This window comes from Melanerpes formicivorus, unplaced genomic scaffold, assembly GCF_026170545.1.
Source record: "Melanerpes formicivorus ecotype bairdi unplaced genomic scaffold, bMelFor1.0.p_v2 SCAF_4, whole genome shotgun sequence".
Lineage (NCBI taxonomy): Eukaryota > Metazoa > Chordata > Aves > Piciformes > Picidae > Melanerpes > Melanerpes formicivorus.
The window spans coordinates 22584598-22607515 of NW_027142356.1; the positions used below are offsets into that span (position 1 = coordinate 22584598).

A 22918-nucleotide genomic window follows, 5' to 3' on the forward strand; every position below is an offset into this window, starting at 1 on the left:
ATACCTGAAGATGACCTTCTAGTCCACTTGCTTTTATTTATCATGTTCAGATACCAGTATCTTAAATGTGCATCTCTAACGTGGGGGCAGTAGTTTTCCAGCAAGTGCATTATCCACTGGGTGTTCTGTGAGGGTACCCCAGCCCTTTAAAGCCTTAACATGGAAGTTTATCAGGAGAAGCAGCCAAGAAATGCTCAACAACTTCACCATGAGCTGCTGCACTATTGCATCACACCTATGATGTCAAATCAGCTGGCAGGACTCCTGGGAGTTAGCTCATCACCTCTATAAACATCTAACATAAGCCAAAGCACTTGCTGATCTTTCACTGGCAGGTCCCTTTTGGACTACCACAGGGGCCCAGAAAGCATTACCTTACAAAGAGGACAGTGAGCCTCCAGAAGGACTCTTCCCAGCTGGGTCCTGGCACCACATCTGCACATAGCGGTAACAGATGGTGAGGAAGAGTTACATTGAGCGTGAAGTGGAACTCCAAATCAGCAGCAGTCACCAGTGTAAGCTCCCGGATTACCCATGAAGATGTAAAGTCTGGAGTGAATCTGTCAGGAAAAGCAGAGAGAGCTAATGTTATTTTTCCATTGTTAGGCTGAGGGCAATTTTCTGGTCACATTTTTCCCAAGAAATACAAGGTAACTCTGACTTAATAATTCCAAGAAAAAGGCAGTTAAGGAGGTGACCGCTGGCTGCTTAGACTGACAGTATTAACACCTAGCAGAGTAAGTATTTCAAAGTCATCATCAAGCAGCAAAATATGTGGTGTTACTGTGACTCATCACATAACTCTCATTACTATGACTTGTTTTCCTTTCCTCAAGGGGGGGCACATTATCAACTCATAATAACCAAACTACTCTTTACCAAAAGCACAGTTGTCAAGCATACAGGCAGCGTTACTTCAGAAAGGGCTGGGTACTAGATTAAGTCTAGGATAAGGCTGGAAAGATAGGGAATGCAGAAAAAATATCAGATTTGTCTCTTCAACTCATTTCCTGACCCATACCATTCATGTATTTGACTGCCATGGGTACTGGTAGAAGGTATGACTTGCCTTTCAAGTCACTAGAGACAATACTTGGCTATGAAACCAGAGCTACTGTAATACAGTAACAGTAACTCTACTTTTAAGTCATGACTTTCACTCAGCAAGACTTTAATAAGAATCAGTCCTAGACTACGGGCAATGTTAGGAAAACAGGAACAATTTATGGTCAGGCTTGATTACGGAACAAGCTAGAGAATACAACTCAACTGAAAAAACTGAGCCAGCAACAAAGCATTTCTTAGTCTTTTATCATGACAGCTCTTTTCCTTTAATTTACTACTTCCTAATGCACTGATAAAGCATGCATGCTGCTTTTTAAGAATAATGGAGTCTTATAAAGAAACATTATTTTATTATGAATTTGTTAGTATTACCCTTACTGAAAAGGGGAAAGGCTTCTGAAATTTATAGTCACAGCTCACCAAATTTTGTGTGGGGATGTGCTACTGGAGTGTCTGTGGCTGGAATTAATTATTTCAAAATTCCCCTTAAGTTAGTTTGTCAGCAAATTTGTCAGTGCTTACACAATGCTGATCTCCCGTGATGAATTCTGAGCCAGGAAAAATTCCTGACAGTCTAACACTTCAAATCCATATCCTTGGCAACTGTAACCATTGATTTTCATTGATGAAATTGTTATAGGAAGAGGCCCAATATTCTCTACTTTGAAGTTCTTCGTAATGGACAGAATTTGCTTGCTGTCTTTCAGTTCTTAAAGAAAAAAGAAAAAAAAAAAGCCACATAATTATTTTTACAGTGCTTAAAAAACATTCTCTTCAGTTTGTAAATAAATCGCTTTTTTTATTTTCAATAGAAATTCAGAAGTTAACATTTTAATACAGACTGTCCTGCAGTACTGTATTTCTAGATTTGTAATCATCCTCAGTGTTTAAAGGAAACAGAATCTGCACTCTTCACGACCTAGCTCTTCAGCTTTTCATATTTCAACAGTCTGTTTACTTAACATTACCATACCATTACTACAGAGTAACACAGCCAGCTACAAAATCAGAGACCTATTTCTTCTTACTCACGTCGTCTGCAGTCCATTAGCGTAGCTTCTGGCACCTTGAATCGAAGTGATCCTCCTGCACCAGGGAGTCTTCCCCCTACTTTAAGCAATTCTTTGGCTCCAAAGCCTTCTACATTGATCATGTCCAGAACAGTTAAGTTGTTTCTGCCAAAATATAAAAATCAATCAATTGGCTACTAAAATGCAAATGAAATGTGAAAAATCACAACTTTTCTATCTGGGGCCAATCCAAGACAACAGTGTTTCAGTAACAGATTCACTGGCCACACCTGGATAGTTTCCTCTAAGTACAGACAGGATTACTCTAGAACTATTCATCAGTGAAATTTCCCACAGTGAAGGAACAAGTCTTGTGACCACTGCCACCAGATAACAACAGTGCCTAGTGAAAATGATTGCTTCTTCCAGAAACAATCATTTCCTCCAGAGATAACCAATGTGTGGCTGCACATGAGACTCGCTGGATAATTAAACCCTATCATTATGAAGTTAAGTTGAAAGTCTCAAAACCACTCAATGTGTTGCTCTCTCAACTGCAAATAAGCTCAGCACATTGATATGCATTTTAACAAGACGACGACTATTTTTTAATGGCTACAACATAAGGCACAAACACCCCTCAAGCAATTTTTATTAAACTGGAGGTTTTCTGACTTTTAAATTCTGGCCATTTGTCTTTGCTCCAAGCCTTGGAAATGAACTTTTACATTGAGTCGCTTCGTTCTCACAACTGAAACTTTGCTTACCTGATTAAAATAAGGGATGATACTCTTTTGTAATCAACTGGTGTAAAAATTACACCAACTTTTCTGGTTTCCAGTGGCTGCAAATTCAGCCAAAGCAGCTCAGAACTGCATTTCTTGTTGATGAGATCCTCCTGACGTGCATTCTGTTAAAACAAAAATGCACTTCTTATTCACAGAAGACACGTGTTTAAAGACTCGGAGTAAAGAAAACACTACAGCTTTACTCGCTTAACACTGCGTAAGGTATTTTTGGCAAGGGGCAGTAACTATCTTGGTATACAGAAGTCTTTCAATCTGACAACATAAAACCTATGTGGAATGTAGTACTTCAGTTTTTTAGAACAGCTTTTATTTGTTCAGATGGAAAAGAGATTATATAATCTCTTTCATATTCAAGGAATCCTGAAACACAATGAGAACAGGCAGTATACTGATTGCACAGGAAAATGTGGCAACCATTATATCCTCAGTGTAAGACTTACAATTTATTTAAGTGAGAAAGGGACTGTTGGCTAATATGTTGGTCATTGGAGTCACTGGAAACAAGCCACAGTGAATGCCCTTCCATACTAATTGAAGACCAGAACTACCAGAAGTTCACTGAGTCTGGAAATAATATACATTTGGGGTTTTGGTTGTTGTTTAGTGGGTTTTTTGTTGGGTTTTGTTTGTTTAGAGGATTTTTGGGGTGGTGGTTGTGTTTGGGGGGGTTTGGTTGGTTGGTTTTTTTTTTTTCCTTTGGTTGGGGTTTTTTGTTTGTTTTATAGTGCTGCTTGTTTTTTCTCCTATCAAAAAGTGAAAGTATCCCTACAACTTCCTGTTCCAGAACTGGGAGTCTCCTCTTAGAAGGGGTGATCAGACACCTACAGCCATCAAAAAAAAGATAATCATAAACATTACCAAATGGACTCTTGGTTGGGTTTTTATTGTTGGGTTTTTTTCCCCCCCATAATTAATGGCTATTGTCAGGCTTCTCTGATCCTTTTCAAATGTTTTTATTCTTAGTCTACTTTATGAACATACATAAAAAGTTTCAGAATCTGCATTCAACAATCAGTATTTATTGAAAAAACAACCATGTACAGCATTTGCAAACTCCCTACTGACAAAGATAGACTCTCTCTCAAATGTGAACCTAACAATTCATTACACGTCTTCTCTACTTCTCCCATGACACAATAACTCAGGGTATAACCACAGCTCAGCACTGGTGTGGCACAGTCAACTGTTATCACACGCATGTTAAAAATGAGGCAATGGGAACCAGAAAGAGTCATGACGTTACAACCTGGATCCAGGAGCTGCAGGTTAAGCTATCTCCTCCCTTTAACTAGCAGCCTATATTGCCCTTTACTAAAAAAAAATCATAATCTAGCTTCTGACATTCCCAACTCAAAAGTTTGACACTTCAGGGTTAGTTGAGGGCTAAATCTAAGTCCAAACACAGAATGCAAACAATAGACTCCTAAACACACACATGCAGGCAGGTATGGCACAGACTCCCTCCCTATAGCTGTTTCCCAAACAGACTCAAACTTTGAAAAAAAACCCAGAAAAAATAACTGCAAAGATACAAGCCTGACAAAGAAACAATTAAATGCTATTAAATTGCTTTAACTAGCACACAGGAACAACTCAAGATACAAGGTAGATAAAGGAAGCTTTTTCTAGTGTGTCAAACCACTTTTCCTGTCAAAATGAGCCATCTTACCCTGTGTGAACATTCACTCAGCAGCCTGAATTCAGTGGTCGTGAAGTTAATAGCTTGAACATTTATGCCAAACCTGAATAAAACAAAGCAAAAAATTAAGCTCCTCAAACCTAGTCTGCCAGCAGTACAGAGACTTATTTTTACATGTTGGCATTTATTCTTAAGTAAAGAATACTCATTAAACTGTGTTTTGTGTTTTGGCAGATGTGGTACTGCTCTTTAACAGAATGAACTACAAATCAGTTTGATGTGGATTCCACACATTTGGAAACCATACAAATGGCCAGGCATCTTGGATCTCTGAGCACATGAGAGTACAAGAGATCATCGTTATCAAGAAACACAATTTCTAAGCCACACAAATACAAATGGCCCAAAGCTTTTTCTGTCCACATAACTGTTAAGAAATAATCATTATCAAATCTCATCACTTACTCAAATATTCCTTGTTCTGCTCAGTATTTGTTTTGGACAAATTACTTTTTTGTTTCATCTACTTGACAAACTGAATTCAATTAGAGCAGTTGATTATTTGCCTGAGAGCAAATTATAAGCATTTGGCATTAAGATATTAAAAACAGACATAAGAAAACCAATATTCATAGAATGGTTTAGGTTGGAAGGAACCTTAAAGATCACCTGCCATGGGCAGGGACACCTTCCACTAGACCAGGTCGCTCAAGGCCTTATTGTGCAAAGACATTTTAAAGATGATTACCACCCTTAATGCATTTGTAAATACTGCAGTGTCAGCACAAAGCTAGCAAATGGTTGCAACAGAAAAATCTGTATCAGAATATGCATAGGTATTGGTAAGTGTGGCCAGGAGGACCAGGGCAGTGATTGTCCCCCTCTTCTCAGCACAGGTGAGGTCACACCTTGAATACTAGGTTCAGTTTTGCAGCCCTCACTCCAAAAAAGATACTGAGGTGCTGGAGTGGGTCCAGAGAAAGGCAATGAAGCTGGTGAAGGGTCTGGAGAACAGGTCTGGTGAGGAACAGCTGAAGGAAGGGGAATTGTTTAGCGTAGAGAAAAGAAGGCTCAGGGGAGATGTTCTGACTCTCTGAAAGTCCCTAGAAGGAGGCTGGAGCCACGTGGGTGTTGGTCTTGACTGCTTAGTGACTAGTGGTAGGACAAGAGGAAACAACTTCAAATTGCACCAGGAGAGGTTTAAGTTGGACACCAGGAACAAATTCTTCACTGAAAGTGAAGCCCTGGAACAGGCTGCCAGGGCAGCAGTTGAGTCACCAACCCTGGAGGCATTTAAGAACTTTGTAGATGTAGCGCTGAGGGACATGGGTTAGCATCAGGCAAATGGTTGGACTTCGATTGTCTTAAAGGTTGTTTCCAGCCTAAATCATAGAATCAATAAGGTTGGAAAAAACCTCAAAGATCATCAAGTCCAACCTGTCACCCAAGACCTCATGACTACTAAACCATGGCACCAAGTGCCATGTCCAATCCCCTCTTGGATACCTTCAGGAATGGTGACTCCACTACCTCCCTGGGCAGCCCATTCCAATGGCTAACAACTCTCTCTGGGAAGAACTTTCTCCTCACCTCGAGCCTAAACCTCCCCTGGCACAGCTTGAGACTGTGTCCTCTTGTTCTGGTGCTGGTTGCCTGGGAGAAGAGACCAACCCCCACCTGGCTACAACCTCCTTTCAGGTAGTTGTAGACAGCAAGGTCGTCTCCCCTGAGCCTCCTCTTCTCCAGGCTAAACAATCCCAGCTCCCTCAGCCTCTCCTCACAGGGCTTGTGCTTGAGGCCTCTCACCAGCCTTGTTGCCCTTCTCTGGACACATTCAAGAGTCTCAATGTCCTTCTTAAACTGAGGTGCCCAGAACTGGACACAGGATTCAAGGTGTGGCCTAACTAGTGCTGAGTACAGGGGCACAGTGACTTCCCTGCTCCTGCTGGCCACACTATTTCTGAGCTGAGGATGAGCTTTTTCAGCAAACTGACAACAAAGGTTTAGTTATTTTCCGAATTAAATCTGAGGCTTCCACCTACACTGAAGGACACCTGAGCATCTGTAAAATTCATATTATAAAAGACCAATGGACCTCCAGTCACTGAACTGGAAATTCACTTACAATTTCCTGTGGCATTAAACCCAACAGTTAGTGGACATGATTTCTGAAAAACTGGGTAAAACAAAACGTGTGCAAATTCAGAGCAAATGTAATTTCAAACCACTAGAAAGAGCCTATGTCAAAATTGTATTTAGTATGCAAACAGATGTAGTTATTAATCTGCATATATATATACACACACATATATATATACACACACATAGGTATGTAAAGCAGTTAGGTTAAGGAAGCAATTACACAGGTATTTAGACCCCAAATAAACAAGTTACACCTAGGCATGAGTGGTCCCCACCGGCTCCAACCAAGTGAACAGTCCTACCAAAATCACAGTTTTTCAAAGTTATGTGCAACAGCCAGGGCTTATTTTATACCCTACCCATTTATACTATTCATCCAACTCTCACCTAGGTTTCTCATTAGATCTTCTCATTTCTAAAACAGAAAGTTCAAAACAATGCAGAAATCTTTCCTTAGTCGACCCTAAACATTTATGGTGGGAGTCCTGGCTCTGGCACTTTTTTCCCCTGGCTCCTGTTTCTTCTTTTAAGATGTGGTTTTACTTATGAAAAAGCTATGAAACCCTTTTTCTGGTGGGAAAAAATTTCTTTCCTCCTTACTCATCAGTCTACAGATTTTTGTATACTTGGCAACCAGCCCTGCAATGAGATGCACATCCCTAGTTCTGCAAGTTGCTCCTCTCACTTGGGCACCTTGCACAAGCTTGCACTAAGCCTCAGATCTTAAAAAATGACCAATTGTAGTCTACAGCTGCCAGACAAACTTGCTGAAAACATGCTCAATTCGCTTTTATGAAGTGTCATGCATCATACAGGCAGCTGCTCTGAACATGTTTGTATCTTCCAAAACAGGTCAGAACATTGTCCCCACCTCACTTACACTTTAAAAAAATTAAAACAAACAATAAGCAATAATCATAAGGTGTGGCAAATAGATCTTATACAAGTGAAAACAGTATCCCTAGACAGTTATACTCATTACCATTTGTTGAGCAGACTCAGTGAAGCTTGGGGATCAGGGTAGTAAGAAAGAGGCAGAAGCTGCAACGTAACTGGGAAGGATGATGGGTTTCTTAGTACGAAATATTTTACCTAAAGAGTTTGGAGGGGAAAAAAAATAGTTTAAAAACTACACACTTCAGAACTGGAAGGCAAAGCAATTCAGTACCAGTAATATGGTCTGCATTTTCAAGGGACTTCAACCTGGCTTCTGTCTTAACGCAATACAACCATATGTGCAGAAAACTGCCTGGAACAACAGAGCATGTCACCACAGTGTCACCATTTGACAAAAAGAAGGAAAAAACACCCAACAGCTAAGAGTTCATGAAGAACCACATGTACAAAACCACCAATCTCCTCCATCCCCAAACAACCCTTTCACTTGGATTTTGATTTACACAGGCAGACATAAAGAAAGCTCTTTCAGAAAAGAAGTTAGTTAAGTGCCACCCTTTCTTACTGAAGTGTAAGTGCAAGCAGGTTAAATGCATTACTATAATGACTGACAATTAAAAGTCATGAATGGAGTATTAAAATAATTCACAGTATGTGCATATGAAAACTATATCTCCATGTGACTGGTTCTGGTCCAGGCTAGGTTAGTAGTGACCTAAATCTGACAAGAAAGAAAGAACTGTCAGTGTGGTTGGAAGACACATTGCTCTGATCTCTCAAGTGTTGGTATCTCTCGCAAATGTTTTACACACTTCTGTTACATAAGACAGTGGCATGAGGAAGGCCATCCCATAGCCAGATGCATCATTACTGACAGTATATCCTATCTCTAGTCCCTAGTTTCATTTATTTTACCACAATCATGTACTTTATACAATGATGCAAGGCAAGTTTTAACAACCATAAACAATTACTAGTTAAAACCTACACTGCTTTAATCCTCTCCTCGTATTAAAATACTACAACTAGGTAGCTAGAGATCTTGTCAAAGAATCAGATGTCTCAGATTAGATTTCAAAACACCTATCTACAAGTAGTATGAAAATGCTAAGCATCACCAAGTATTAACTGCAAAATTTGTTAACCCAAACACACATCAACCGAGAAAACCTGTAACAGCAGCCATCCTCACCATATTGCTTTTAATTGCTGTGGCACTGAAGTTCAGAGTAAGGCCAGGCTCTGTAGTCAACCGTGGCAAGAAAAAGGCAAAGGACTCCTCTTTAGGCTTCTTCTGGTGAATAAAGTGAGCCAATCCCAAAATATTTCTCCTGCTTTATTGTCAAAACCAGAAAGCTGTGTTAATTTTTAATTTTTTTTTCCTTTCAAATAACAAACAACCACACACCCCCATCCATGATTTGCCATGACCCTGTAATTACACCAATGAACCTTTCCTTGAAAATGTTCTTCACAAATTAAAGCCCATAAAGCTGTAACCTAGTAGCAGCGAGTCAGTGCAACTTATGTACATGCATTCAATCTCCACTTTTCCACTTGCATCACAACTGTTTTCACAACTCTTTCTTATTCTGGAAAGGGGCTGATGTCACTGACACACCATCTCTACAAGAATTGCTCAGTCACAGCAACTGCTTCCTCCCCAACATCCCCAATATGCAGTATCCATCAGGCCAGGGACTAAAATCCTTAAACCTATTCAAAGACCTTGATCCTGAAAAGACTGCTAAAAGGATCTGTTGATGAAGGACTCATGCAACTTCATAATGACATGGTAAAACATGCTTTGACTACTTCTACATTATGCAACTGTGGTGATGGTGTTATAGCCAGAACATTATTTACATTCTGAAGTTTGGGCATCTGAATTGTTTACTTATGGCTGGCAATGGCTTGAAATGGAAGCTGGGTGTCTGGGGTACTCTGGAACTCCAGGTGTTTCGAGACAACTAAAGTGCATGAAAGTCAAAAATGTTTTGTTCTAATTAAGAGTACTTGAGAACAGCAATATTCTTACAACAGTGTAGTGGCTTGAATTAAAAACCAAATCAGATTCTGTACAGACCTGCAGGCTTCTCCACGTCTTATTTTTTGCCATCTCTCATAAAGTTCACTTGCAAGCTCAGAATCCACATCCCAGGCAGAATGGTTCAGAGAGAGACTCTTCTGCCAAAGCAGATTTGCTAAAACAGTAACAGATTTTTCATGTTTTACAGAGATATTTGGTTGTCCATTGATCTACTTCCTAGCACAAGTAAACAGTATCTGCACAAAGGGTGCTGACACACAAATGAGAAAGGCAATCTCTTTTTCTCTACAAAGCAAGTATATGTGAGCGTGTGCGTGTGTGTATATATATATGTTTGTGTGTGTTTGTGCACATACATATAGATGTATTTATTATTGTCCATATCTGATATGCTAAAAAAACCAGACCACCACCTACAAGTACTCTTTAGTTCTCTGAGATCTCAGGGACAGCAATTCTACATGCAGACCAAACTATGGGTATTTATAGGCATTTTAGGCCCCAGCAGGCCCTTCTAACTGTTGCTGTTTCTAATGGCTACCATTGAGAAGTCTTTCTGTTATCAGTAGTTGTTACACAGAGCTCTCCACTGATGCCATGATAATATACTATTGTCTGCACAGTAGTACCAAACAGTAATATCAGGGAGCAAAACAAGTACCATAGTTTGGCAACTTTCCAATAATTTTCTCAAATTCTTAAGATTAAATTGCATGGCCTAAATATTAATGCCTTTTAGCAAGTTATTAGTTCAAGCATTCTCACATTGCCAAAAGGACTTAGAAAAACAATTATTTTTTTTTACAGTAACCAAAAATGGCTAATTTTGGAAATTAAGTAAAAAAAAAAAGGTACATTTCATGAGAGAATGGAATTAGAGATCTGAGACACTACATAGTGTGTTCAGTGGAGTTCAGTCAAATCCACGTATCTACTCCCAGAAAATTGGATGTTTTTAAAAGACACAGAACTAAGTACTTGCATGAACAATCTCAATATTCTCATTGCAAGTCCTGCTAAATTAAAATGATTTTTCTACAGTAAAACCACTACGTGATGCCTACACACAAGAAAAAAAGGATCTGGACAAGCCTACCTGCATCAGACTTTCCCAAGTAACACTGAATATCACAGTGGGCAATCACTTCAAAATGAAGATCTCCCTGCTGGAAAACCAAAACAAAGATAACTGACCGTGTGACAAAACAGAAGGATAAATTCCAGTTTCTTTGTACATAACTTGAACAAATCAAAGAGAATAAAGATGGCCTGGAGAACGGCAATTCATTGCTGTTCAACTCTGGGGGCTTAACTTCTCAAGCTACAGAATGGTTCGGTTTCACAGAACAGTCTCATACTGAGTTGTTCTTACAGGGCTAAGACACAGACTTCTGTCCTAAGAAAGGTGATGCTGCAGTTTGGTTTGTAGAGCATAACAACAACAATTCAACACAATTGAATACAATACCTTGGACACAGTTGAATATATCTGCAGAGGTATTTCAAACATTACTCCTACATTTGTAGCCAAATAAATACTAGAAAGCACATTTGTTACAGTGTCTTTCACACTGAGCTTCAAACTAAATACATTCCAGCAGCCTGGAGGTAGAGTCAAAGGTTCAGCAAAGTTCAGAATCTAGAGAGAATCAAACAGCAAGTGAATTAGAATTGGTGCAAGTGATACCTTTAAGAATGTAAACTTTCTCTTGCTTCGTGCTTTTGCTGTTCCTGCACACACATATGCACATAACTGATCCACCCTATCTAAATATACAAAGAGTCAATTAGATGCTTGTATCATGTGCATATTCATAAACCAGATTTGTCTGGTTTAAATCAAGCAATTGTGCAAGTAAATTACTGGCTTTGCCTTCTAAACTTCAAAGCTCATCTATGTACTGAAGACTTCCATTACAGCCTATAAGAAATGCTGAATCCTATAGAGCACAAATGCTGCAGTGGTCTTTAATTTGACGCATCTGTAGCTGCCAACTCAAATAGGAGAACAGTTGTTAATAGAACAATACAAAAACAGTAAATAATGTCTATTGAAAGAGTCAGCTTTTCAGGACCTAAGACTTACAGGCCTATATACACCTTTATTTTTCAATTTATTTCAACCAGCTTTGAGAACACCGAGTACTTCAAAGAATCTTTTTTGTATGTCAAAGTGCCATATCCTTAAAGACAAAACATTACATGAAGTAGTAATAAAGCTTACCTTTAAAATATTCTTTGTTTCTCTGGCTATGAAGACTTCATTCAGTTCAATGCTGAAATCAAAATTGTTTGTGAACCATATGGACCAAAATCCTGAAGTATTACGATGTGGTTCTATATGAAACAATGCTGCAGAAGGGTCTATGTCAAAATACCTGTATAAAAATACAGGAAAAAAAATAAATACATCTGCATTTGTCCCTGAGCACACAAGTGGTCTGCACATAAGGTATCTATAGTATTCCTGCCTAACAAGACTCTTTCAAAGCTTTAAGGAGAAAGAACACCATTATTTCCTTTGGAATATTTACATAAAAAATCAGAGGAAAAGTTACAGGAACCATGTCAAGGAGGTAGGCAGGTAAATCACTCTAGCCTCTTGCTGTGCTGCAGTACAACATGGCCTACCGTTCTGTGACGTGGTAAAGACTTCACATTTTGTCTGTAACTATTCTGCTTCGGCGTCAGATTAATAAGGATGGTGGAAACTTTATCACACAGTGAAAGCAGCATTTATAGGATACAAGTTGCTATGGTATTATCGTTGCTGCAATTCTTCCTGGACAAAATATACAGAACTACTGCTTGAAATGTCACAGGTCTCTTTTGGTAAATGACAGAGCAACAATAACACGCTGATTCTTCATTGTCCCTGGAATTGTTCACTGACAATGCAAGCTACCCCCATGCCCTAAAGTAGGGTAGATTATTTTTCCTATAATACTGGTGAAAGTTAACAAATGAACAAAAATCCACTGCCAACCTACCCTTCCATCACAGGACAGGAAAGACAGGCTTTTAGTGTTGTAGCGCCTTCCAGTTGATTGTTCTTTTTGTCGGCATAAGGACTTCCACTGTCACAGGATGCAACTGGGCAAAGAACAGACATACAGAAGAATACAACATCAGCCCAAACAAAAGCAAATCCACTACAATTTTCAGCTGAGGACTTGGGAGAACACTAAAATAGGAATCATTTGCTGGTTCAATTCTCACACAGGTGAACAAAGCATCTAATTGCTTATTTTCTTGTTTTCAGAGGTTCCAAACCTTACTTTAAGAAAAATTTACGAATGCTACACGCTTTAAAACCACAAATGCACAACAAGGCTGCAAAGAGCAACCTGACCAATTTTAACCACGTGTCCCTGGCACTGCAGTCCTACTTATCTATGCACACCGCCTCCTTTCAATAAATGAAAAATTGTTCTGGGAAAAAAAAAAGGAATCACTGATTGTATAGCCTCTTCTTTCTTATTTGCTCTTTTTCACTAAGTAAAACAAATCCCAGTGTCATTATGCAGGAAGCCTGTCTCATAAACGTTTAAAGTCTATGCACTGCAGTCTAGTGGTCAGAATAAGAAACAGGCTGCAGTCTGGAATGCTTAAATGTAAATCTTCACTCTTTCACAAACATGCCTGGTCTCAGGCAAGCCACTTCAATGATCCTGCCAAGAGATGTCATAGAAAGTGACCACCCAAGCACAATAGCTTTTTAGAAAATGTATTTGAAACAGAAAAATAACCACAAATTATAAAAGGATGTTGAAAAGGCACATTCAATAATTATGCTTATTGTAAAATCAGCTAACATTTTAGCAAATGTTTTCTTCCTCTTTTTAAAATACACATAGGTTAGAGCCTTCCATCAGCTTAAGAGGAAGCACACATACACAAAAATGGTGGAAACAATTAGCAGAAAGAATTCATTGTTCTCAAAAACATCCAGACAAGTTGAGTTGGAGAGCTTTCAGGGCCTCTTATCTGCTGAAAATGTTACTGTTTCATAATCAAATCCTGTTTGCCCATATTATCTATAAGTCTATACATCCTGTACCTTCACAAGAAACGGAAGCAACTTTTGTAAAGTTAGTCGATGACGAAGATAGCAGTACTGGCTGAAACTCCAGAGGAGACCATGTGTCTTCTGGTGACAACTGCCGTATTTCCTGCATGAAGGTAACACACAATGATCCTTGTAGTAGTACTAGCATTATTATTATTGTAGCTCCTGTATTACTGTGTCTTCTTGCCACATTTGCAAATCATTATTTGCCACTTTCTCACGTCTCCTAAACCAATCCATGGATTTTTATTCACAATTATGTCTTAAAAAAAATCCCCATCACTGCACAACAACTTCTTATCTAAAAGACCCTATTAGATAATTTGGCACATTTTAAAAAATACAGAAGTGTGATATTTGCCACTAACAAAATTAATTTCTTATTAGAGAGCAAGCCAGTGGACCCACAATTACCTGTATGTGCACAAGGCTGTTCCCAGAATGCATAACGTACACATCTACTGAAGAACCACCTGTCCAAAAGAATGAACAATGAGGTAAGTTCACCAAGAATGGAGGCACTCTTGCTTTGTGAGATATTCACATGAGAAGTAGTCCCAATTTAAATTTAAAAACCTTTGTGTGATAGCTACCCTTGTAAAAATGAGGAACTATTCAATCTTGAGCTGACAATTGTTTCATACAGGAGTAAAAAAATCCGCTCAGCAAGCCTTCTGGCCACAAGCATGAAGGTGAGGATGAAAAGAGTCTCCTTTGTCTCCTAAATCCATGATGGAGCACAATTTACCCCTTTCCCACAGGCTGGGAGACAGGAGGCGCAGCTGAAGGGAAGAAGGATGGCTGCTGCTGCTCTAACTTTTTAAGTATAAGGCCAATAGCAATAGCACAAGAGAATCCAGTAAAAACTAGTCTATATAAGCACACAGCTCTACAAGATCTTCACTTGCCTAATTTGCTTAGCAAGCGTTCTCAGGAGACAACACAAAGCTGGACTTAGCACTGAACACCTTTTCGGCTTAAAACACAGTCCTATCACCTGCTAGCACTGTAACCTACTGACTACAGCAACAGATGATGAGTGTAACTTAGCTTTCACCTGCCATTAAGATGGTACAGCTATACTGGGTAACTCAACCCTCATTGCTGGCAGAGTTATGTTCCTGTACGCAGGACCAAAAGAAGAGCAGCAGGAGAGAACAAGAGATGACTATTATACTGGGGTGGTTATCACATCTCACAGAATCATAGAATTCTTTTGGTTGGGAAAGACCTCTAAGATCATCAGCTTAACACCACCACGGCCATTAAACCACATCCCAAAGTGCCACAACTGCATGTTTTTTGAACACCTCTAGGGATAGTGACTCCACCACCTCCCTGGGCATTTCAATGCCAGACTAGTCTTTCCATAATGAAATATTTCCTAACATCCAATCTAAACCTCCCCTGGCACAATTTCAGGCCATTTTCTCTCATGCTAAAACCTGATACTAGAGAGAAGAGACCAACCACCACCTTACTGTAGAGCAATGAGGTCTCCCCTCAGCCTCCTCTCCAGACTAAACAATTCCAGCTCCCGGTAAGACTTGTTTTCTTTAGGCCCTTCACCAGCTTTGCCACCTCCTCTGGACAGATTCCAGCAACTCAATTCCATTTTTGTGGTGAGTGGCCCAAAACTGAATGAAGTATTCAAGGTGTGGCCTCAGGAGTGCTGAGTACTGGGGAACTATCACCTCACTACTCCTGCTGGCCATACTATTTCTGATACAAGCCAAGATGCTGTTGGCCTTCTTGGCCACCTGAGAACACCGCTGGCTCACATTCAGATGGCTGTCAAACAACACCCCCAGGTCCTTTACCACCAGGCCAGTTCACCCAAGCCTGCACCCTTGCATATGGTTTGCGTGACCCAAGTGCAAGACCAGGCACATCTTTCCATGAAGGAGGATGACCTCAGTTCTTGCCTTTGTTTATACTTGAGTTACATCAGTAGATGCAGGCTGACATAAAAGGACATTCTCCCAATTCACTAGGCACAATTTCTGAGTGTGCCTTGTTCAGCTGCTTGAAAATAAGCCTACAGGTACCAGCTTCCAAAAAAGGGTTCAAGATGTTGAAAGCTGTTAAAAACAGAGACTCCTCTTCAACCTGTGCAACTTTGCCTACATGCTGCCTGATTCTAGATGCTAACACAAGTACTGTACGCTAGCACTGTACTCCCTTTCAGTAGATCTTTTCCTCAAGGTTGTCTCTCATTTAATTATACCAATGGAAGGCAAGCAAGCACTGATATTTGAGATGTAAAGCCACCCAAGTACTGATAGAGCAAGATTTCCCACCAACAGCAAGTCCAAAGGGCTTATATGAGCAACATCTAACACACTGAGGACTTTTAATTGCATTACATTTAATGAAAAACAGCCTTATGAGGAGAGACTGAGGGAGCTGGGGTTGCTTAGCCTGGAGAGGAGGAGACTCAGGGGTGACCTTATTGCTCTCTACAACTACCTGAAGGGGGGTTGTAAACAGGCAGAGGTTGGCCTCTTCTCCCAGGCAGCCAGTACCAGAACAAGAGGACACAGTCTCAGGCTGCACCAGTGGAGGTTTAGGCTGGATGTTAGGAAGAAGTTCTATACATAGAGTGTGATTGCCCATTGGAATGGGCTGCCCGGGGAGGTGGTGGAGTCGCCATCATTGGAGGTTTTCAGGAGGAGACTTGATGGGGTGCTTGGTGCCATGGGTTAGTTGTTTAGGTGGGTCAGATTGGTTGATGGGTTGGACACTATCTTGAAGGTCTCTTCCAACCTGGTTTATTCTATGTATTCTATGTACTTTAACCATTGCAAGTCTTAACAGTGAGCATGCTTGATGAGACAGATGTGAACAATTCTCCATCAGCATCAGAATAAACGTATGTCCCCAACTCAACATAACAAATCACTGTCATCTCACCAGCAGGGAAACTAGAGTTACAGTGGATATTTCAGTTTCAGCTCCGTGTAAATATCACATCACAGAACAGGCACAAGGAAAACAGCAGATACTGTTTTGTGACTAGATCTTGGACAGAACTTGTCAAACACCAAAAATATCATTTTCTTATCAACCAGCATTAAAAATATTATTTTCATCTGGATTCTTAAGTAGGTCCTTCTTCAATCAGAAAGTCAAACTGGCAGAAATGTCTTTAAAAAAAATCATCTAGTCAAACAGACTGCAAAGCTCTATAAATAATTTTAAATCCCCTGGATTCAGAGGATTTGTTCACTCAGTAAATGTTGCATAGAGAAACTACGAGGAGTTGATTGTTTTGCCTGTGGAATTCTAGCTTACAAGGATCAAGTGATGTGCACATCTGCACTACCTCATTGCCCTACTTTCCACAACAGCCACTATCTCCAGTACTGTACAAACCATTCTGCCTTGACAATTCTATTCTGGTTAATTTAATTAATGCAGTTGCAGAAATTGAAGGGTTATGACATATTTCCATACTATTTAAGCAGATGCATAAGCATGGGCAACCAAATGATTAAACAGATGTAGTTCACAACTTTACCACCTTTATAAATAGGACTGCATTTATGGTAACACTACCTTAAACAAAGTGGCTGGAACGAGTCCAGAGAAGGGCAACGAAGTTGGTGAGGGGCTTGGAACACAAGCCCTATGAGGAGAGGCTGAGGGAGCTGGGGCTGCTTAGCCTGGAGAGGAGGAGACTCAGGGGTGACCTTATCGCTCTCTACAACTACCTGAAGGGGGGTTGTAAACAGGCAGAGGTTGGTCTCTTCTCCCAGGCAGCCAGCACCAGAACAAGAGGACACAGTCTCAGGCTGTGCCAGGGGAAGTTCAGGCTGGAGGTCAGGAGGAAGTTTTACACGGAGAGAGTGATTGCCCATTGGAATGGGCTGCCCAAGGAGGTGGTGGAGTTGCCATCACTGGAGGTGTTCAGGAGGAGACTTGACAGGGTGCTTGGTTACATGGGTTAGTTGATTAGGTGGTATTGGATGATAGGTTGGACGCGATGATCTTGAAGGTCTCTTCCAACCTGGTTTATTCTATTCTGTTCTATTCTATTTTGTGTTAACTAAACTGATTTGTTTTCCTTTACTTCTAAAACTTAGCAGTCACTGAATCTGATTCACTTTAGCACATGAAATTACAACTTATGCATAAAACTGAGTTCTATTAAAATTAACAGTCATAGTCACAGCTTACCTGAGGTCTTCGGTTTGTCCATTGCTACATAAACTATAAAAAGATTCTCCAGTAAGTATTGTCTGTGCTCCACAAAATCTTGTTGGGCATTCTCCATTCTTACCGTTAAGGTCATTTCTAGCAGCATTGGGTCATCAGACATAAAACAGCAACTCTGGAGCAAGACAAGGGGACACAGTGTGTGTGTGTGTGGTGGGGAAGGGAATGGAAAAAATCCATTACAGTAAAGTATCTTGAGAAATTAATCACAGGTATTATCTAACAGACAAAGAAACCAAAGATACAGCAAAAACAAAGATAAAAGGACACTGAGCCCTGAGAGAATGTAAACATATGAACTGTCTTAGTCAGTCTCACCTCAAGGACTGCAAAACAGTTTCCTTTGTTAAATCTTTTGCCTTCAATAAAATACGCCTTAGACAGATGCATGTGTCTTAATGGTAGGAAGACAGCTCATGTTCACTGGTCTGTTTATAGTTAACCTTCACTAATCCTGTGATTTTTGTCTCCATTTCTCACTGATGCAATTAAAAAAACACACATACATGTACAATTCTGAACAGGAAACACTGTTGCCTGGCTAGAATACTTCAGATAAATACAAATAAGATATTATTTCCTTCTCTAAGGAGTGGCTGCTGTTAGACAGTTAAGTTTTAGAAGCTACAAAGACAGGCAACATCTCACAAAAAATCAAAGTCAACAAAACTCAGTAATCAACAGCAAGTAACAAACTCATCCTACATCACACCATAAAGATTGCTAAACTCAGGCTCCAATGCCCTACAAAAAGGACTAAGTTTGCTCAGGAGGACAAGAAAACAAAATACTCTTCTGAAGCAACAGCAAAATCCCTTCAGCCAGTCTGAATTGCTGCAAGGAGGTACAGTGTGAGTGGGGAAGCATCTCTGGGAAAGGATGCCAGCTCACCATTCACACAGCATAAACGATATCCTCAGCACTTAAAATGGCTGCCAGGAGCAGAAGAGGAGGCTGCTGCGAAGACTCAAGCACAGGCACAGTGTGCCCCTGGGAAGCTTGCATTAGAAGAGCAGGCAACAGCACTGGATGCAATCTCAAATGTTCAGGTGCATCTCAAGCCTAGCCCTATTCATCAGTGCAATCTATGAATGGGAGTAAAACAACACAGGATGACAGATGTGTATGTACAGAAAAACAGCCAGGTAGTCTGGGCCTCATTACTCTTGAAACAAAGGTGCCACAGACCATGGCATGAGCCTGTATGTCTCGTGCAACAAAATACCTCACCGAATACTACTGTCACTGTGAACCAACACACATACACTGTTTAAGGACATCTGAGGAGACAGATGAAGAGATCTGGATGACACTGCCCAGGAGGAGGAGAACTACTCTCCTGAATTCTAAGAACTCTTGAAGGGGACTTTTATGCTACTGAGTTTGCCCCTCCACAGCTCTGCCCAACATCAAGGCTATCTTCAAAGCCTTCTGAGCATATGGCCCAGGCAGTCCAGTTTTGAATTTTTTTGGAGGGGTAGGTGTTTTTTTCTCCACTCTCCCACTCCCCCCAAAAAGCTGCAGTGTAATATATGTTACATTTGATTTATACCAGTGGGTACTGTTTTATAAGCACAGCTAGAAGCACAATTCCCCTTTAAACTGAAACATTGGAAACTGTATTATTACTAAAACTTCTAAAGCTCTGGAACGTGCCCATCTAAACTCAGATAAAAATAAGAAGATTTCAACAGATATAAACCCATTTAAACAGATATAAAACCATACCTTAGCTTGGTGATATGCATCATTGGGCAAACTGCATTCAAGGTGAACACGTAAGAGACTGGCATTCATAGTTTCTGCCTGAAAGAATGAAGAGTGAAGAAAATATCAGGCATATTGCTTCAGAAGAGGTTATGATATAAAACTGACTCACGCACCACAATTTATAAAGATAAAAGGACTGGTGCTGTGTATACATGAGACAGCAGCATAGGGAATTTTTTTAAAGCTAAGTAGAACGATCAATCTTACATTTTCAGAAACTCCACCATTATCTACTTACTTATCAAAGTATTATTATACATTATTCACATATTTATATAGCATCAACATAAGCAACCCTTATAAACTCTAACGTATCTATAAATCATATTCAACAGAGCCTTTTTTGTACAATATACAAGCTTATTTCCTTCCTTACTGTATATTTTCTTTGCTGATTGGATACTAAAATACAGTTGCCATGCCAAGAACATAATGCTTCTTGGACATGGCATCATACCAAAATGGACACACAAAAGATTTGTTTGGCTTTTTATTGACTGGAAAGGGAAAAGAAAAGACAACATTGAATGTGTCAGTCTGTAACGCACTCATAAACTCTAATGGGCCAACAGCGCCCACAAAGCCAAGCACAGTTCATAAAAGCTGCCAAATTACTTGCACAAACTACTCAGACAGTGTATCTTGATTCTAAATTAAATAAAATCTGAGTGACAGCCCTGTCAACTCCTTAATTACAGCAAAAGTAGCCAGTGATTTTGAGACTGATGTGGACAGACACACACACAGAGTTTCTCTTGTCATACTGAGCTAAATATCTGAGTGAGGTATCTGCAGGCTCACGTTTCTGGAGGTGTCAATGCAACTGAACTTTGAGGAATTTCAATAATTTGATGCTGAAAAGCAAAGCTGCAAAGAAATTTTTTTAAGTATGCAACATCCTATTTTTGTATCTCCCTAGGACAGACAGAAGGGGGCAGGGTGCACCTAAGCAGTGAGGAGATTTACCACACAAGTTTTTTTTCACAGGGTCCAGTTTTAAAACCACACTGCTAAAAGGAAAGCAACTTGCACTCTGCATTCCCGATTCAGACGGGTTTCATACCAATGACAAGAGCTTCACACAAGAGGGCGATGTAACATCTACAAAGGTGGTTAAGCAGCAACCTAAAGCCTATCCCTGGGTCAGCTCTTGATGGGGAGGTGAACACCTGCCACCTCTTTTTTCCAAATGCTTTTGTTCTCATCAGATTTTTGGGAGCAGAAGAAAAACTAAAAAAGCCCCATTTGATTACAAAATATGCACCACTTACTAACCTCTCATGACCAGGACTGCTAGTGAAGTTCTAACAAGGCAGCAAGATTATATAAAGTGCAACTTCAGCATTTGATTTTCTGGTCAGATAAGCCTTGATGCTCAGGCTTCCCTTCTCAGTGGTTCTTTAAAGAACACTACAGCTTTCGTGATCCTAAATAAGGAGCTGTAAGCTTTTATTCAATGCCATTGTTCACAGAAGTTTAAAACCCCACACTCCTATAAAAAAATAATTTAAATAACCAGCTGAATCATACTCTTCGTACAAGGAAAAAGGTCTTAATTTCTGTAAGGCAGACAACAGATGCATAACTGTCATGTTTTTACTCTCTTACAGCACTGGTAGGGCGGTGGCTGCGTAACCATAAAGAAAAGGTAAAGCATCTGAGAAGAAAACACTATCAGAAGCAAAGCTTCCAAGGACCACATCCACATCCCCCAGCAACGCCAAGTACTCCATTTGCACTGCAAATATCACTATCTATGAATCAGAGCACAGAACTGAGTTATGCAGCATATGTTTGCACCAGGGGTGAAGTGAAACGGAGAGGCACAGCACAAGGAGAAAAGTTAGCGCATTGCAGAGCAGTACAACCACTGCCAGTTCGTTACTTGCTGCCTCTACTTTGCTCACACACACACAGAGCACTCTCAAATCCTGTGCAAACTGAATAGAGAAGTTGGATAGAAGCTACACAAATGACATTCTTACCAGTTTGGGCAAGTACTTACATTTGAATTTTAAAGAACTGGAGACCACTTCATAAAATAAAATACAAAATCAATCCTTAAACCTGAAAAATCTGATCTGGAAGGAGCCCCACTCTCCTCAGAAAGGTCTTCTTGCTCTGGACAATGGTTTAGGGAAGAATTCGTCCACCAAAAGAGCAATGGAGCATCAATAGGATGGCTGGCATAGGAAAGCCCAACAGCCACCAAGCAACAACAGAAACAAAGTCACTTTTCAGGGAAGAATTTATTATTCTGCCTGAGGTGCTCTGTCAATCAAATATGGCTCTATGCAAGACTTTCACACAGATATTCTTGCTCTATTACCAAGACTATAGAGTTCCAACCACTTCCTGGAGTTTGGCTACTGTGTAATTAAAAACCCCCAAGTACTGAACAAGCCTCCCCTCTTTATGCAGGCTTCAGCCTTTCTGTCTCCTAGACTTTCTGCCCTGGACAGTCCCCAGCCCTAAAGAGCTCTTTCTACTCTGAATGTTGTTAACGAGTTCTCCCTGTAATAATGATTCAGTAGAGTTTCACCAGGTTTTTTGCAGGCAGTTATCAGCATGGCACACCAAGAAAACGGTCATACCACCTTCCTTCTCTACACCCAAGCACCATGCTTACACACACTCGCTTCTTTGATCCTCTGTTCACTGGCACAAAACACAGCTTTAGGAGTCCTGGAAGGCACGAGAGCACAATGGCTGAGTTATGACCTGCTGGTCAAACTAAAGGGCAAGTTGGGACTACAGAGGAAATGGAAAAAGGGGCAGGCATCCTGGGAAGAGTATAGGGCTGCTGCCCAGTTGTGTAGGGACAAGGTCAAGAAGGCCAAGGTGCAGCTGGAACTGAACTTGGCAAGGAATGTAAAGAAAAACACGAAAGGCTTCTACAGGTATGTTAACCAGAAAAGGAAGGTTGAAGAAAGCCTAATCCCCATGATGAGCAACAGTGGGGAACTAGTAACAACAGACAAGACGGCAACTGAGATTCTCAACAACTTTTTTTACCTCAGGCTTCACTGGAAACCCCTCTGCTCATAGCTCTCATGTTGATAGCCCACAAAATGGAGACCAGGGAGACAAAGTCCCTCCCACTGTAAGTGAAGACAGGGTGTGTGATCATCTGAGGAACCTGAAGATACACCAGTCCATGGGACCTGATGAAATGCATCCCAGAATCCTAAGGGAATTAACTGATGTAGCTGCCAAGCCACTCTCCATGATATTTGAAGAGTCATGGCA

At 40.4% G+C, this 22918-nt stretch overlaps 1 protein-coding gene across 3 annotated transcripts in view; it reads right to left on the bottom strand.

The window, feature by feature from the left end:
* Nucleotides 1-22918, bottom strand: part of TMEM131L (transmembrane 131 like) — an 84201-nt gene that overhangs the window by 17898 nt on the left and 43385 nt on the right. For 2 of the 3 annotated variants that reach the window (XM_068137259.1, XM_068137257.1), the window contains exons 8-23: nucleotides 19628-19705; nucleotides 17861-18014; nucleotides 14096-14154; nucleotides 13673-13784; nucleotides 12603-12705; nucleotides 11837-11990; nucleotides 11081-11251; nucleotides 10709-10778; nucleotides 9649-9766; nucleotides 8755-8896; nucleotides 7648-7757; nucleotides 4554-4626; nucleotides 2843-2985; nucleotides 2098-2240; nucleotides 1588-1774; nucleotides 375-560 (exon numbers count right to left, since the gene is read on the bottom strand). In XM_068137259.1, coding sequence (XP_067993360.1) covers nucleotides 375-560; nucleotides 1588-1774; nucleotides 2098-2240; nucleotides 2843-2985; nucleotides 4554-4626; nucleotides 7648-7757; nucleotides 8755-8896; nucleotides 9649-9766; nucleotides 10709-10778; nucleotides 11081-11251; nucleotides 11837-11990; nucleotides 12603-12705; nucleotides 13673-13784; nucleotides 14096-14154; nucleotides 17861-18014; nucleotides 19628-19705 — 2003 coding nt within the window. The remainder of the gene's footprint in view (nucleotides 1-374; nucleotides 561-1587; nucleotides 1775-2097; nucleotides 2241-2842; nucleotides 2986-4553; nucleotides 4627-7647; nucleotides 7758-8754; nucleotides 8897-9648; nucleotides 9767-10708; nucleotides 10779-11080; nucleotides 11252-11836; nucleotides 11991-12602; nucleotides 12706-13672; nucleotides 13785-14095; nucleotides 14155-17860; nucleotides 18015-19627; nucleotides 19706-22918) is intronic. The other variant, XM_068137258.1, reaches the window with a different exon arrangement.